The sequence below is a fragment of the Aspergillus thermomutatus genome (assembly GCF_002237265.1).
Source record: "Aspergillus thermomutatus strain HMR AF 39 chromosome Unknown NODE_376, whole genome shotgun sequence".
NCBI lineage: Eukaryota > Fungi > Ascomycota > Eurotiomycetes > Eurotiales > Aspergillaceae > Aspergillus > Aspergillus thermomutatus.
In genome coordinates, this window is record NW_020798426.1 from 1 (window position 1) to 17,452 (window position 17,452).

The 17,452-nt window shown below is 48.4% G+C and overlaps 4 protein-coding genes across 4 annotated transcripts; 1 reads left to right on the plus strand and 3 right to left on the minus strand.

Moving 5' to 3' along the window:
* Positions 1-264: 264 nt before the first annotated feature.
* On the minus strand, positions 265-1,613 carry CDV56_100078 (RNA-binding protein; the record flags this gene model as incomplete). The annotated part of the gene is made up of 3 exons (XM_026753697.1): positions 265-383; positions 472-1,082; positions 1,144-1,613. The coding sequence occupies 3 exons, from the start codon at positions 1,611-1,613 to the stop codon at positions 265-267; spliced, it is 1,200 nt and encodes a 399-aa protein (XP_026609998.1).
* Positions 1,614-2,769: 1,156 nt separating this feature from the next.
* Positions 2,770-3,240, plus strand: CDV56_100604 (translocon subunit SSS1; the record flags this gene model as incomplete). Its single annotated transcript, XM_026754223.1, has 3 exons — positions 2,770-2,854; positions 2,911-2,969; positions 3,064-3,240. The coding sequence occupies 3 exons, from the start codon at positions 2,770-2,772 to the stop codon at positions 3,238-3,240; spliced, it is 321 nt and encodes a 106-aa protein (XP_026609999.1).
* Positions 3,241-3,719: 479 nt separating this feature from the next.
* Positions 3,720-6,054, minus strand: CDV56_100776 (WD40 repeat domain-containing protein; the record flags this gene model as incomplete). The annotated part of the gene is made up of 5 exons (XM_026754395.1): positions 3,720-3,940; positions 3,998-4,769; positions 4,820-5,179; positions 5,241-5,557; positions 5,838-6,054. 5 exons carry the CDS (start codon positions 6,052-6,054, stop codon positions 3,720-3,722), a joined length of 1,887 nt encoding a protein of 628 aa, XP_026610000.1.
* Positions 6,055-6,755: 701 nt separating this feature from the next.
* On the minus strand, positions 6,756-16,353 carry CDV56_101232 (putative DEAD/DEAH box helicase; the record flags this gene model as incomplete). The annotated part of the gene is made up of 9 exons (XM_026754851.1): positions 6,756-8,358; positions 8,415-9,649; positions 9,722-11,860; positions 11,926-12,254; positions 12,316-12,411; positions 12,467-12,757; positions 13,538-14,029; positions 14,092-16,123; positions 16,189-16,353. 9 exons carry the CDS (start codon positions 16,351-16,353, stop codon positions 6,756-6,758), a joined length of 8,382 nt encoding a protein of 2,793 aa, XP_026610001.1.
* Between the last annotated feature and the right edge of the window lie 1,099 nt (positions 16,354-17,452).

Genomic DNA, 17,452 nt, shown 5'->3' on the forward strand with positions numbered 1-17,452 from the left:
AACACCTAGAAAAAAGCTTGAAAACACGCAGGAAAAAAAAAAACAGATCCCCCAAAAGACCGTTAAAAAAAAAAAAAAAAAAGAAAAAAAAAAAAAAGAAAACAGCCCAGCGCAAAAAAAAAACTGAAGAAAAAGACTTTGGTAAAGATGAGTTTAACCATTAGGCCCAGAAGCCACGCGAAAAAAACAACGTATTGGGGAAAAAAAAAAAAAAAAAAAAAAAAAAAAAAAAAAAAAAAATACTGTTAGCCGAGGAGCATCACCCTACTCCTGCCGACTACGCTTCGCGCCGTGTGGGTTCCACGACCCATCGCTGACTCCCTGGTTTTGAGGGAAGAAGCCTTGATTGAAAGCTGGGTTGGGGCCTTGAAAGCCGCCTACACCTAGGAAAAGATATGTCAGAAAACGCACGATCATTCACCAACGACGACAAGAAAGAGCTTCCAAGACATCGAGCACAGCTGGACGTACCTTGCATGCCCATATTTCCACCCATTCCACCCATCATCGGATTCATCCCACCGGCCATAGGATTCATGCCCATACCGCCCATGGGATTCATGGCTGGCATACCCATCATGTTCGGCCCAGCCATACCGCCACCTCGACCGCGCATACCGCCAGGACCGCCGCGCATGCCACCGCCCATCATATTGCCACGGTTGTTAAAGCCGTAGTTCTGCATCCCTCCCATTGGATTGCCCTGGAAGCCTCCGACCATAGGATTGCCTTGAAAACCGCCCATTGTGTTCTGAAAGCCGCCTCTGCCCCCAAAGCCTCCCATGTTGTTCATACCGCCGCGGTTGTTGAAACCTCCCCGCCCGCCGCGGAAGCCTCCGCCCATGTTGTTCATGCCAAAGTTCATGTTCTGATTCGGAGAGTTGAAACCTCCCGATAGTGAACGGGCCTGATTGTCCTTGCGCATAGGAGCGTCCTTGGGAAGTGTGCGGAATGGATTCGTGTGAGGGTTCGTATAATGAACCATGTATTTACGTCCCCCTTGACTTGACATATTCAAGTTCTCAATTTGATGCTTGGCAGCTGTCGCAGCTTGGAGTGTGGTGAACTCAACAAACGCTTGGCTGTTATGGTTGGTAGAATTAGCAAGGCAGAACACAGAGGAAAGCAGAAAAGCAGGCCTACCCTTTGCTTTTACCATTGACTTTGTGCTCACTAAACGTTACATCCTTGAGCTCATCTTCGCACCCAGCTTCATTGATCCAGCCACGGATGTCATCGTCAGTAGTCCACCAATACAGGTCGGAAATGAGTAAGGCAGTTGTAGCGTCCGGGTCTGATGGACGATCGTCATGCTCCTTGCGCTTTACACCCTGTTGAGGCGCCGGGGCTCCTTGAGAAGCTTCTTGCTGCTGGGCGTCGTGCGCCTGTGTTACGTGTTCACCGTTGGCACCAGTGCCGTCTCCCTGCCCCTGTTGAGCTTTCTGCTCTGTACTGGGTTCGCTCTGGCCAGCGCTGCCGTTCTGCGTCTGTTCGGGTGCATCTAGGATCAGCTCCGTGTCCTCATGCTTGATATAATCTCCTTGGTCGTTGGCGTTGTAGCCGCCGCCGTCACCATAGATGTCAATATCGAAGTTATCATCTTCAGTGGCCATCGTGTTTAGATATAGATCGTGATATCAAGGCAGAATGTTGTGCAAATATACAATCTTTGTTTTTCTTGGTTTCTTCTTTCAGCCTCGATCAGTCACTGGAAGTACATGTCTGCACACACAGGGTTTCATTAGCAAGGAAAGAACATGTGTTGATTGGAAGGATTCTTGAGTAACGTTTGGCTTCCCTTGGGCAAGGGCTGTAGTGCAGAGCCAAGTAAACCAAATAGGTGTGAAAAGTGAAATGAAAAAAAAGCAAAACGTACAAGCGTAGCACAGTATAAGAAGAAGGCTCGAAGATACGTACAATCCGAAGCGAACACAGCTTCAAAAAGGAACAAAGTCTCCACCAGTTCGTAGGTTTGACAGCTCCTGAACGGAGACACAGGGCGCAGGTATTCCTCCCACTCCTCTCTTCTTTTCCGTTCCAAGTACAGACAAAATAGATATCAGAAGTTTTGATGATGAAAGAGACGGGTGCGAAGATATTTCAACAGACTATGAGGCGCTGCGCAGAGTCCCGACTGCCACAGCCTGGCAAAGGCACTTTGCTAAAACACACGAATGGTATGGATCTCTGAGACAAAATCACAGTGAGTGTAATGAGTTAGTAGATAGACTGAGATGTTTGTAAGATTACTCGAAGTTCGTCAAGGCTGTTGCAGCCCAGGCAGTGAACAGGATCTCCGCCTGATTTGTATCCCCTGCCTTGTTGTCGAAAGCGTTCGGATGCCAAGGAAGGAGAGAAAAGAACACAAGGAGGTTGACGGTCGAGGATTGAGCGAGCACTATAAGCGATTATCCCTTCAAAGGCGTGTCAGTTGGAGAACCTGGGTGAAGCGCGTTGACGGCGATAACAAGAGAGAAGCTGCAGCTTTGATCTGGATTGGAGCTTGTGGAGCTGACTTCCCCCGGCCCGGCGGAATTAAAAGTCCGAACCCCAGAAGGCCAGCTCTCCTGTTAGGGGATGATCTGTCGATTAAGCATCATCGTGGTGACTTATTATCGAGATCATCTGCTCCCTGTTCTCTCGTTCCTTCATTCCACTTTCAACTTTCCTTGCTACCTTTTCAAACTTCTCGCTTCTTGGATTCCTCTAGCCATTGACCTTACGTTTTATTAATTACTAGCCACGTCGCTTTCCCACTCACACATCACCATGTCGGACACCATTCAAGAACTCGCCGATATCCCACGCGACTTCCTCCGGGATGGCATGTTGTTCGTGCGCAGATGCACCAAGCGTACGTCTATCTCGAATAGAGCTCCGAAGTCAAACCTCATCTAATACAATCTACAGCCGACAAGCGTGAATTCATCAAGATCAGCCAGGCTGTAGGCATGGGCTTCATCATCATGGTAAGCCCTTCTGACATCTTGTCTCGTTGCGCGAAAAGTTTATGAGTCTAGAAATACTAACTGCATCTAGGGTGGTCAGTTTCCCTCGTTATAGAACATTGACACCCTATACTTTGCAGGAGACATGCTTACTTTTAGAATAGCCATTGGGTACTTCATCAAGTTAAGTAAGTATACCAAGGGTCCTGGCAAGCATGCGACGGCCCTTGCTAATTGTGCTTTCACTACAGTACACATCCCCGTCAACAACATCCTCGTCGGTGGCGCTTAAATGGAGGCGACAAATCCAAATGCAGCCTTGAAGCAGGTGCCACAAGAGGATGCTCCGAGATTACACCAAGCCAATCGTGCGGCGTCATGGTCTGAATTGAGTTCCTATCTACCGGAGACGAAAGATGAATCGCGAATATCGATATCGGGTCATGGAGGGCCATTGTTCCACCATGCTCTGGAGAGCTTGACATGAAGTTGCCGGCGAGTTATTATGCCCTTGCGTCAATTTTGTATAAATACCACGTTTCTTTTTTTTTTTATCTTGAGGCTTTCAAGAAGCTTTTCGGAGGCAAATGCAGCCTTTGTTCTTTTTACAATACATCAATTGCCATGAGACCATTTCGAGATCTCAAGATAGCGACGAACTATCCTAATGCGATTTACTAAATGAAAACTGTGAACAAATTTCTGTGTTCATTCAAGAGAGAATGTACGCTAAGGGGAGATCTACCGAAACATTGTTCTTATGTGCAGAAATCACCAAAGCTCATATGCAAGTTCCTCATCCAACGGACTCCTTCTGACAGGCCGACTTCGCACTGATTTTTCCTTGTACTGGTTGAAGTCGGGCAAGTAATTTAACTTGGAATCGTAGCTCTTCCCGATCGATGGAGTACCTTCATCATCAGCAGCACCATCGTTCCAGCTATGCAGGCTGCAGGTACCTGTAGATAAACCCCAGCCGTTCCAGGATGTTGCTAAATTACAGTCAGCATCTCGCCAGTATACTTCCAGAGTTAAGAAAATGATCTTACCAGCCAGGACTGGCGCATTGGGATGCCAACTCGCATCGCGAACGCAGGTTCTCCACAGCATCTCCCCGCTCCTACTCCTGATTTCATACGCGGTGGTGAATATGTCAGGATCGCGGGGTCTCGAATTCAGAGTTGCAAGTCCGACATCAATAGTGCCCGCAAGCGTTGCGTCCAGGTTGTAAACATACACTTTGCCGTCTTCACTTCCAGTGTAAATGTAGCGCGAGTTCGTGCTACCGGGCGGCGAGAAATGGCAACGGATGAGTGTCTTGAGAACCCGGTGACCTCGGAACGTGACAACGGAGCAGTCGTGTGGATGTGGCTCGTAGTAATCTTCGGGATAGGGCTCGAATCTATAATCATAACCGGTGGTGTAACTGTTCACGTCGATGTCGGCAAACTTCGCGGTAGTCGTCATCTTTCTCAAATCCCACAATTTCATCGTCTGGTCCTTCCCATTGGAAAGTACATATCGGCCGTCTCCTTTGCTGTCGACATAGGTAATACCTTCCGTATGACCTATGAATACTCCAGCCTCACGGCCGTCGCCCATGGACCGCCGGTCCCAAACACGAATCGTGGAGTCATCCGAGCCAGAGTACAAAATGTGAGGCGACGATTTATCGCCGAAGCAGACGGCGTTGACGTCGTCTTCGTGCTTCTGTAGCCTTAGAACAGACTGCCGTGTTTCGATGTCATAGACAATAACGGAATTGTCCGATTTGCCGGCAACGATCTCGCGTCCATCACCTGAGAAGCGAATTGACCATATCTGTTACCCGGTCAGCGACTAGGCGGCGGTCATTCCATGAGGATGCGTACCCCAGCATGCGAGCTTTCGTAGAAGCCCCGACCAACTCGGCCTGAGGATAGATCCAAAACAGCGGGGTCAGATTGATCAGCTGGGTCTGTCGGTGCAAGGCAAACGATATTTCTAATGGAGGTGTATGCCAAGAATTTGTTGTCTGGACTCAAGCTCGCATCGGTAATGGTCCACTGGCCAAACGGATAGTCGACAGTCTTATAGTATTTCCACTCGAATGGGTTAGATGTATCGTACATCCGAACTTTGAAGTCCTGCGCACAGCAGAAGAAAAAGTTGCCGTCGTCGGAGAATTGACCCGAATAGCATCGCGAATCATAGTGAATGATCTTGTCTGCGGCGGAACCAGGTATCAAATCCTAAAAGGCCAACCCCCTTAGTACAAAGCTCCTCTTCCATCACACGAGGTCGAGGACTTACTTGTGCAGTTGACTGCACAGCCAGTCTCTGCCTCCCAGACACGTCAACTCCCAATTCTCTCCACATGATCTTTGTCGCAAGTGTCTTTTTGCGTTTCTTCAGCAAGTCGACATAGTAAGGATTCTCTCCGAAATCACCGGATCCCATGAGTTCCGTACCCTCATCACTTGGGACCTTCGGTAAATTCTCTGCTCCGGAACGTCGTGATCTCCGTGAATATCTCAAGAAGCCGAATTCATCGTCGTCTTCATCTTCATCACCTAACGTACCCCCTCGCCACCCATTGTAGTGAAGAATATGTCGCAGACCATTGGAAGCTAAAAGATTCAATAATCGAGCAGCCGATACTGCTGGCATCAGTCAGTGTCGATGACTTGTGATAAAGAAGCAGATTCGAGTAATCGTCGGGTAAATGGTACCTCGAGTGTGTCTACCTGCTTGAGTTTCTCCGCCAGTATTGTCTCGATCAGGATCATCCATAGAGAACTCAATATGTATGTTACCTAGACGCAGGTGAGGGTCTTCAAATTGTTAAACCCAAGAATTAGCCTTATACGGTAGATGAGCAGTCCATCGCGGGGAAGCTACCGAAGTGACCTTCACCATCTTCATCCTCATCCTCATCTTGACCTTCGTCTTCATCCTCGTCTCTATCCTCCGTAATCTCAGACTCCGGTTCATAATCCATGTCCTCTTCCTCCTCATCCTCTTCAAGCCATTCTCTAGCCGGGTGCCACACCGTACCAGAAACTCTCCGAGGCGGAGACTCTTCCGACCAGTTACTGGCAGCGGAAGGTGAACCAGATGGATTCATAGTCGCAAAGTATGTAATCAACAGATGCAGCGGGAGGCTATATCAAGCGTATCATACCGATATCCGAAATCCATGCAGTTTCAAATATCGACACAAGAAAGAAGCAAGTGCCCATGTCTTGCAGATCTGATCGATCTGAGTTGGGGCATTGTTGCTTAACTTGCTTATCGATACGCCGCCGACTCCGGGTTATGTCATCCGGAGGGTTCTCCGCTTTCCAGCTTGTTAAACCCTATCTCCGAGTATTCTCCACAGGATGAGTACTATCAATTATAATATTAATACAAAAACCTGTAACAGAGAGGGTCGGAATATTTACAAAGGTGACTTAGCATGAATCAGATTAGACCTTGAGAGAGAATCCAACGAGTATAAGAGCAGAGAGTTCATTCTGGACCAAACCCAGTGTCTGGCCTCGCATTGGTAGGAGAAGGTCGAACTCTGATTATGGCAACGCCTATCGCTAAGGACTCAAGAACTATCGCAGGAACCTGGGCACGGGTCATAATTGTTACAAAACTACTCCGTACTCTAGCTAGAAAGGACCGTCCAGACACCTCTTTTTGCTTTACTCTAACCTACCAAAATCACACACGATCAGAACCAACCGGACGGTTTCGAGATGGCCGCCAGAAATGCTAGTGTTTGCAACATCCATCAAGAGATGATCTCGAACTTCATCTGCAAACTCTATTATAACTTTATGCGAAGATAGCATGGAATTTCTCGTCGAACTGCTCCTTCAACTCGCGGAAGGCGTTCAGCACCTCCAACGACACCATTGAAGCTCGCTCCTCATGCAGAGTACCCGGAACCTCTGGGGTATCGTCGTCTTCGGAGATAGAGTCACTCTTGTCGCTCATACCTTCGTCCCAATTCTCCAACACATCCTCGCCAGTCGTGGCCCTGGGAGTTCCAAGTGATCGTGGCGTCTGAGAGACTTGATTATCAGTGCGCTTCGACGCGACCTTTTGGCCCTCAGACTGAACATCGACTATTTTGTCTTCTTCATCCTCGACCGAAAGAGTTGACGAAGAATCATCAGGTGCGAACATGTCTTCCAAACATGAACTCTTTAGGTCGGGATCAAAATAGACTTCCAGAGAAACAATGATCGTAGCTAGGATGAGGGAGAAGTCATTCAGCAGAAACCAGGTGTCAGAACGGGAGATAAAATTGGCGACCTCAAGAGGTTCCACACATCCGTGACAGAAGAAGTCATACAGATAGGCATTCAAAGGTGCCATACCCCTATCCGGATAAACATCAAGGTGTGGTATGACACTCTCCTCGAGAAACACTCCCGACCGGACCGAATTGCAGAGGTCTTTCATGCTCTTAAAGCGATCATCGTGCCCCGAGAGCCCAACAAAAGGTGAACGTGATTGATTCGCTTCCAGTACCCCCAGCAAGCGACTGAGCTCTTGGTTCCCACTACCCCCGACTGGCACTTTGCTAAGCGGCAATTCGCACTCCGGTTCTTTCAGGTGCTGTTTGACGAATGTCTCAACGTACGCCGTGTATGTCCTGAGAATGCTCTGGTTATGAGCTCGAATCGCCGATACAGCATTTGGTGGCAGCGGTGGCAGCATCACGACCGAGGGAGACTTCAATTCTTGTCTCCGGGTCAGAAGTTCCTCGTATCGGTAGCCGAGAGACTTTCTTCCAAATAGATGGGCTAGCACGATCATCAACGTCCTCAGTTTCTTCTCGGTGTTCTTCCGTTGCTGCTTGCACAATTCCTCAAAGCAGCCTGCACGAAGAAGAGCATGAAATGCGAAAGCACTATTTTCAGTGTAGTACAGATGCGCAATGCTCGAAGCCAAGCGAACCGGCTCTCCATGTCTCCCGAGGAGACCCTGGCGTCGCAGATATTCAATGGAAAAGCGAAGGTGATGAAGTACCTTGTCCTTCGACTCGATACTTCCGAAGTTAATGCGTGGCTGAGACAACAAAGAATTAATTGCCCGTACTGCATATGGCGACTCCTTGGAATTATGAAGCAGGATGAACAGTCGAAGCACAAGACTGGTCGTGATAGGGAAATGCCCATTCAGATCCGGGAGCCGTGAACTCATCAATTGATATGCTTTGTGACGGGGAATGCCATGGAAGATGACATTTCCGAGAAGATCAAATCCTCGACGCCCTGCTCGACCAGCAGCCTGACGGAAATTGAGCGCGGTCAAGAAGACGCTGTCACCACAGAACACCACGGTTGAACATGGCATGTTGATACCTAAGGCCAGCGTTCCAGTGGCTACAACGACACGTAAGAATCCTGCGCGGAATAGCCTCTCGACGCTGTGCAAATAGTCAGCTAATATCCATGCTCATATCAGGGAGGTCCCTTCTCATACCACTGGCGGTAACGACGGTTCAATCCAGCATGGTGGACGCCTACTCCTCTCTTCAGAGCTTCAAGCAGCGAAGGCTTAACCTTGCGCCCTTTCATCATCTCTATCTCCTCGAGAAGGTCTGTCCAGTCGAATTTGTGAGTATCAGCAAATGAAAACTGCTCTAGAGGCCTGTCCGGGTCAAATCCCTTGAATGGACTATTATCTTCCTCCACATCATTTGCGGTGCTCTCATCTTCGTCTCGAGATTGTTTAAGATTGCTCTTTTTCTTGCCTTTCTCCTCGGTTTGAGCTTTTCTGGACGCGAGTCTCCTGTATTTCTCGTACTCCGCCATCTTCTTCCTCCATGATGCACCACTCTTGTACTTGTCCTCAGCTTTGACTAGATGCCCTAGAGTCGCGATCGCGATCTCTTCGCATGTCGTCCGTGCATAGTTAAAAAGCAGAGCAGGTAAGGCATTTTGGGAATGCAGATCCACGAGGAGTGGGAAGACAGATGTGCCTAGCTCGTTTTTCATGAGTTGACGTTCGGGAACCACTTGGTCGCTCTGATTCCCTTCTTTGCTTTTTGAGATCTGCAATCCTTGAGCAGTTGCGAAGATAGCCTCCAGCTCGCTTTGCACCATTTCAAAGGGAGAGTGACTATCTTGCATCCAAGTCGATAGAAGCTCCTTCAGCTGTGCCTCCCATTCATACACATCGCTCCGCCTAATGAACGATGGAAGGGCAAGTTGTGGGCTCAGAGATTCTGGCACGAGAAAATCGATTGATGAGTGCTTTACCATGCATCTCCAAAGTGAGTAGCAATCTCTTGGCTCAAGGGAAAGATCCTCAGGCATTTGCCGCTGCTTGCTTAGAAGGCTGGTGATTGGGTGGAGAGGCTGCAAGCCCTCAATAAATTTGTGCTCAAGGAGGCTCTTGTGCCGCGATCGGGAGAGGCCCTCAAAAGGACGATCTGGCGGCACATAGAAATACTTCCGAAGATCCGAGTAACGCTGCGTATGCTGAATCAGTTTGAGAGAGATCCCCATATTATGCTGTGTTGACTGAAGCCAATCAGCGAACTCTGATGGGTTTCCCACGGTTGCGGAAAGAGCGATGATACGGCACGGAGCGAGCAATAAGAGTTGCTCCCAAACCAAACCATCCTCGGTATGACCTATGGAGTGAATCTCATCAAAGATGATGCATTTGACTCTAGGAGCCCATGTGGTGGCGTTCGATGGGGACAAAAGCATCTTAAAGATACTGTCAGTCGAGAAACAATATAACTAGAGGCAAAGAGTGATAGCGGAGTTTGTTGCACTTACAATCTGGAGAAAGTGAGGCACGGTCACCAAGATCTGACACTTCAAAGGATCATTTATGCGAACATCGCGAGTGGAGATAGCCCAAACTGTCTGCTCAGGGCCAGGGTACCTCTTCCGAAAACGTGCATGGATCTCTGCAGCGATCTGGTTCACCAGCGCCTTAGTCGGAGCTACATAAACTAGGACTCCAGTGTCGTCTTCCTGCAACACTTTCGACATGGCATAGAAGCTGATGAATGTCTTTCCCGCACTGGTTGGGGCTACGACAAAGATACTATGATTCTTGTCAAGCTCATCGAGGACTTCCTTCTGCCATTTGTCCGGTTCAAAGTCCACGCGGTCGTCGGGTTGTGCGCCAGTCTGACGATCCATAAATGGCCCGCAATAGAGCAGCTGAAAGGCTTGAAAGTCAAGTGGTGCACCCAGCTGTCGTGGTTTAATGCAACTGATATCGAAATGAAAACACAATTGCCGACTCGGAAGAGAGGACGACGGCGATGGTGTATCGTGGATGCTTAGTCTACAGCATATGTCATGAAACATCGAATACGACTCGCGAGTCATGCAGTTGACTTTGTGCCGAAGAGTTCGGATTTGGTCCCAGACTTCTCTTGCTGAAGCGACGAGCTTATCCTCTTCTTGAGCTGAGGTCTCTTTCTGCCACAGAGCCACAAGTAGAGTCAATAGGTATAGGCGGAGTTCGGGCTCAAGGAAAGCTCTCTTGCGGCTCTCCTGCCTGTCTAAGAAAGCCCTGATATCGTCCACTTGATGACGAAGGTCTAGCTTTCGCAATTCGAGAAGCTTGCGTTGCCATGAATCTATCCAGGATGACTCTTCTTTCTTGGCCCTTTCAACCTCCTGTTTCTCTATCAACTGCTTTGCTTTAGACGATAATTTAGCTGCTTTCGGCTGCTTTCTGGCAACTCTCGATGACACGATCACCTGTTGTTCGAGCGCATTGCCCTTGGCATTGGTAAGGCTGGCTGCGTATTTGGTGAAGTCTCGGAATCTTTCCTGATTCCGTCGCGCAGGGTTGTTCCATTTGGTTGTTGGCTTTTGAGGAAGCGTCCTGTGCTTGGAATCGAGCAACCGTCGGTTATGCCAATGCGTCTTATCCTCGAAGCCTTGCTCGGGATATTCTTCCTGCGAGTTCTCAATGATGACGTGCACACTGGCGAGATGTTGATCAAAGGTTGGATGCTCGAAAGGCAACAGGGTATACTTGCTTTCCATGTCTTCATCCTCTTCATTCGTTGCATCGTCTTCATCCGTTTCGTCCTCTTGATCTTCTTGATCCTCTTGATCCTCTTGATTCTCTTGATTCTCTTGATCCTCTTGATCCTCTTGATCCTCTTGATCCTCTTGATCCTCTTGATCCTCTTGATCCTCTTGATCCTCTTGATCCTCTTGATCCTCTTGATCCTCTTGATCCTCTTGATCCTCTTGATCCTCTTGATCCTCTTGATCCTCTTGATCCTCTTGATCCTCTTCATTTTCGTCATCGAAGGCGGGCTCCTCATTCTGCAATGACGCCATGTACGGATAGTTCTGAGAGAAGAACACTTCCGGACCGCCTAGTTCTTCAATACGATTCAAGCAGGCCCATATAGTGTGCCAATCCCCACTGATGAGGCTGCTTAGATGAGCTACTTTCTCCACCATGGAATACGTAGCGCAAGACCTAAAAAGCCTGCCATCAAATAGGTCATGCAGATCTCCCCAGGATGTGTTTGTGTTTAAGCCTTTCCATTCGTTCGTTTGAAGAATGGTCGTTGCAGCGATGCTGAATTTATCCACGAACTCCTTGTACATCCCCTCGTTTGGTATCTCGGGCTTCGCAGTCCTTCGTTGTTGCAGAGATAATCTTTTGAGACAAGCCAGATGCAGTAACAGGATAGCTATCATCTGCTTGGATGCTTCATTTTTTCGATTCTTGGCGAACAGTACCGATGCGACTGCCACAGTCAAAGCCTCCCTACTTGTCATTGTCGAATTGACCTCTTGGCCGTTTGCTTCTGCAATAGAACGTAGAACACGGGTGCACTTAGATAGGTATGGCGGATTCGTGATCTTGGGCTTTGCTTCTGATTCAATGAAAGCGAGCGTGGAGGAGCTCGCTTGAATGACTCTTGTCAATATCTATACTCATATTACTCCGTCAGTAGCAGCCTCCTCTCTTAGGCTAACAGGAAAAAGACACAAACCTTGCTATCACGCCACTCGATCTCATTGATAATTGCCACATCCAGACCAAGAGTCATCATGTTACAGATCACACGAAGTGCATCGTCAATCACCGGCCGGCGTCTATTCTGCAGCACTCCATTGTGGCACATGACGAAGTAGACACTATACGTCTGAATGTACTGGTGGAATTCAGGAGATCCCACAGAGGGAAACCGAAGAATTTGAAGATCAGGGTACTGATCCTGAATATGCACCTTTAGATGCTGATAGATAATCTCCCTCGCCAACTGATACTTGGAGCTATTCTGGTGACCTGAGGCTGCTTTGGTAGAAATCCCTTGGTTCTCTGCGTCATCAATCAGTAAATATCTGCCCGCGCTCCTCCAAACCAGCAGGAGAATGTTAACCGTCAAAGAAGACAATGTGAAAATTGCATTTCGTCGACAAGAACTTAGAGAGGAGTCTCTCAACGTTGTAAACCGCCTGCAGGAGCTGGAACCCAGCTGAGAGCTTGTAAGCAACACTGAAACCTCAAGATTTGTGTCGTAGAGAGCGTACCGTTGAAGTCAAGAGCGGGATCGTCAAGACACTGAAGCACGACGGAGTCTCCCTCGAGACAAAACAGCTCTTGTCCTGCGTAGTCGCTCACCAGATCGAGAACCTGGGAGCTAAGACTCGCATACCAGTCTCGTATGTCGTTCATCGCGGTTGTTGCATGAAGGCCAAGTGCGTGGTGAAGGCAGACAGGGGGAGGAAAGAAGAAAAAGAAGTTTGGGAGGATAAGGAAGAGGGTGAGTAGACAAGTGAAGTGAAGGAGGGGTGGAGGTTGAGATTGTTTGTTTGCTACAACTGCTATAGGTTAGCAGCACAGTTCAGTGAGACAGTTAGAGGCTTATGGCGTAATCTGCATTTCCGCAGAAAGGCCTGATGGAGTGCTTTCCCACGGTACTATACTTTTTATCTTTTTGTATTTACTGTGTCATGGGCTTACAGTAGACCATAATAGCATAGCCATGCTAATAAATAAGGTAAGTGAACAGCATCTTACAGAAAGGCCTTTGCACAAAAATGACTTGATACTGAATCCAGACGTAAAGTGATATGAGAGGGTATAATTTCGTTTCTGAGATCATCGGGTTAATAACAAAAGATCTAAATAAGTAAATAAATGATTTTTGCATTTCTACGTCCGCTTCATTGAGGCTCTGCTCTGCATATAATGCAGAGGGAGAAGGGTGAGAAGAAGAAGGAGGAGGAGGAGGAGGAGGAGGAGGAGAAGAAGAAGAAGAAAGACAAGAAGGACAAGAAGGACAAGAAGGACAAGAAGGACAAGAAGGACAAGAAGGACAAGAAGGACAAGAAGGACAAGAAGGACAAGAAGGACAAGAAGGACAAGAAGGACAAGAAGGACAAGAAGGACAAGAAGGAAGAAGAAGGCCAAGAAGGAGAAGAAGGAGAAGAAGGAGAAGAAGGAGAAGAAGGAGATATGGTAGACAAGGTAGACAAGTCCGACAAAATTGAGGCCTGTCACGCCAATTCCTGCTCCGGCAGAATACAGGAGCGATTCCCGGAGTCGTATGAGCATCAAAAGAGCATATCATCATTCAACCAACATTGTATTGACTGGACGGCTCGGAGCTCCAGCGAACTTCGTCAGAATGTGGATCAGCATCATGAAAAAGAATTGAAGATTATCCCTCCCCCCATCATTCAAGTTGGGAATATCAAGTGCCGTGGAAGCGAAGCCCCCAACAATCATCCCCGCGTTGCTGATCATCATACTCCATAGTTGTGAAAGTGAGAGGGTGCCATCGAGGATAGGAAGATCGACTGTGAATTCAATGAGGTCAGGATAGTCTGAGGTAGATTCAGATGTTCCAGGTTCATCCGGTTCTTGTGCTTCAAGCTCAATGACATTCGCAACCGTCGTTTTGAGTTTGAGCAGCTTAGCAATAACGCGGAGCCGCGTCTGAAGCATATGTGGCCTCTTTCGCAATATTACTGTTGTATCTGTAGGGCCTGGATTTGACGAATCAGGCGAGTCATCCATGAGCTGCATTTGGATCTGTGTCCTGAAAAGAGGTAACTTCTTCCGTGCTATAGCGACATCGTAGGGGACATCTAATGTTTCTTTCAGTCAGCGACAGCTCATGAGATGATAGGTTAAAGCTGTGGACACTCACTATCCAATGCCAAAAGGTCAAGCGCATACGAACCGTAAGCTATTAAAAGAGTGGCCGGTTTCCTGATCAGCGTTGTGCGAAGCTGGGTATCCATTCCCGACATGAGCATAGTGGAATGAGCAAGGATATCATGTCCCTCCAGCGGGCCCAGGGCTGCCCCGATGTTATAAGTACCAGGACGACCAGGCGAATGGCTGCCTTGACTGCACGGCAGGAATGGCCGCTTGCCATAACTCTCAAGCTTGGCAGTAAGGATACCCAGACAGTTACTTTCTGGGTTCTTGTGAAGGACCAACAATGACATTGCCCTCTGGGGAACAGCGTAAGGGAAGCCAGAGGTCGGATGAGCAACAGAAACAACGGTCTTTGTGCACGTTCTGAGCTCTTTCTTTAACTCTTGCAAAAATAGTTCATGCTGAAAGTCTTGCGGTGTCAAGTCCAACATTCCACCAAGCTTCGAGGATGGTGATAAAGGCCTCCTAGAAATATCCGCATGATCTGCATGTCTTTCTTGATGCCAAGGGCGCAACTGGTCGCTTTGCTGGCGAGTCTTACCTGCGCAAAGATGGCATCTTCGCTCAGCTCCATTGGAGGCTTTACAATGAGTGCAACCCTGCATGGCATGGCCGCAGGTCTTGCACTTTGTCTCGCAGAACTTCTCAAGATTCCGAGACTGGTTCTTTCGAGGATTCTCATCTGTTGATCTAGGCTGTGCATTTGAGGTGCAACTTTGGCCAGAACCAACCGATGAATGCGGCGTATTTCCGGCGGCAGCCCATTGCTGGAAGCTGTCTAAACTAGACTTCCTCTCGGTAGAGGCTGGTGAGCTCTCTTTCAGGACCGAATTCAGGGCGCGGTGATACTCTTGTAAGCTTGTTGGACTACGGACGGGTGATAGATGCTTGGGACCGTCTTCATTTGGTACAAAACACGGCTCTGAGTTGGGACGAGTACGAGCACGAGCGTTGATTACAGGCGGGGGACTTTGCTCGGCTTCACCAATAGTATCGGCTCGTGTATTGTGTTGAGAAAGACTGGCAGCATGGAAACTGAATTGCTGGCCAATATTGTTGAAGTCAAAGTCACGCCCACCCATGTTGTCTCCTTCAAGTGAAGACGACGGGGGGAAACCTGATCCATCATTACCGCCGGGGCCAAAAAACTGCTGGCCGCCAAAGTCTGCCCCGTCTCCGCCGGTGTTTCCGCTGCCTCTTCTGCTCTGGCTTGCACTGGTGTATGCAGAACTTCCACCAGGGAGGCGGCAGTGCTTTGCGATGCACTCGAAATATCTCTTCCATGTGGTCACTTGCTTTGGACAAAGTCCACACGTTTTCGGAGGGGAGCATGGCCGTGCTAGGTTGTCGAGGCAGCCCTTGTTCAGTAGCGAAAGAGCAAAAGGACCGTGTTTGACTTGCAAATGGCCACGGAATTTGTCCCTTCTAGGTGTACTGAACGAACATCCATCGAAAGGACAGTAGTATTTGTGCTCAGCTTGGTGAGTAAGGCTCACATGCCGCCGAAAGGTTCCACGAGTTCCGTACACCTTCCGATTGCCTTGGCTGCAGAGCTTGCAAAGGTACCTATCTCGTGGAGAAGGTATATTGGGAGCATCTAGGTCAAGCCTCTCTTGTATTGAGGTGTCGAGTTTGCAGAAGGTGCTTTTAATGAAACTTCTCAGGTCGATCAGCTGGGAGTGATTGAGTTCAGGCAAGGCTTGCAGTGCTAATGAGTCCCATAATTGAAGATCGTTCTTAAGTTGATTTACCTTCTCAAGGGGACTGTGGACAGCATCTTGGGGCTCCAGCGGCATTCGCAAGGGCCCTGCATCCAGAGATCTGATAGTCGGCCATTGACCAACATAATCACCTTGTGACAGCGGAACTTCCGGTGGAACCAAATTGCTGCCAGCCCAGTCGAATGCCTCGAAGTTGTAGTTGGTGCCTGTCTCACGGCTGGACAACTGGGCTGGCCCGCCTGCACTGCCAATGCTCGACGGAGACACCGGAGAGAAGAATGAAGTTTGGCTACGGCTCTTGCCAAAGAGTTAGCTAGCTGTTTTTGTGGATCAACAAAATGCACTTGTGGTCGTTCACTCACAAAAGACATGTCGAGGGTCGGAGCTGGAGCTAGATGACCCCCCGGTGTCTGGGCGTGACGGCCAGTGTAATGGACGGCACGCCAGGGAACATTGGAGCCGATGTATATATTGTCTTGCTCGTAATTGAAGTCATCATTGATTTGGCCATTGTTCAAAGGATCCATGATAAAAAATCTTCCAACAGAGGTTCAGTAATATGAAAAGACAAGATGCCAGGCTGTCGATGAATCAAAAACAAAATAGTATAGAGACACACAAGAGGCAGACGCAGGGAAATAAGTTTAGGCTGAAAGGCCTGGCATGCAGTTATGCAAAGAGCAGCAATTCTAATGATACATGAACACCATGCTGATGTACAAAGAGAGTGTCACTAAGCGCTGGTAAAAGAGTAAAGAAGATGCTCGCAAGGACCGAACGTCTCTCTTTGAAGGCACTGGGTAAGTAAACTCGAAAGATGGCGAGAGGAAGAGAAACGATGGGAAATGTCATCTTTAAGAGGAAGCATCAGGTACTTGTCTTCCTGTCACCATTTACCTGGGTGAAAGCACCCTCGGGGTTGCTGCCATGGGAAGGTTAGTAAGGTACTCCGTACAGCCCACTAGATCATGCCTGCCTGACTTTGCTCCATGCAGCTTAGCGTGAATACAGGTAGGGAGATGAATAAGCCCATAATAACCCAACTAGCTGGGAACAGGTATACCAACATCCTTGTTTGTTTAACAGAGAAAATTTGCCTGAGCACCTTTAGGCGAAGAACAGGTGTTCGAAGGGTGTTGACATTTGACAGCAGAAGCTAGAGATCAGAGACACTGCCGCGGAGATCTACAGGATAAATTATCCTGATAGAATTGCTTGGTGGGACATGATTTCAAGCGTCTGTCCGGAGTATGAATCTCACTTGGCTGTGGACTTTGATTGTGTTCAGGGGATGCAAAGGATGACTTCGCCTCACTCCCTGCAAGAAGTTTTACAGTATTTTACTAGCAAGGATGAACTGATACGTATCAAATTCAGATTAGTTAGACGATCTGAGGTACTCACACGGCGAATCTCCTACACTCGGTACTTCATTCATAGTGCGAAGTATCAACTGCAATTTGCTTTACTTGCAGGAGTGCTTGAAATACAAGCAGAGCCTCAGTCACCCCACCATCTCAGACTTGCCTCTCCCCTAGAATTCATTGCAAATCTTTGCGACCTCGGCAGCAATGGATACCACACCGAAAACTCGTAAAGTTCTAGGTCAAAGCGCCCCATAGATGC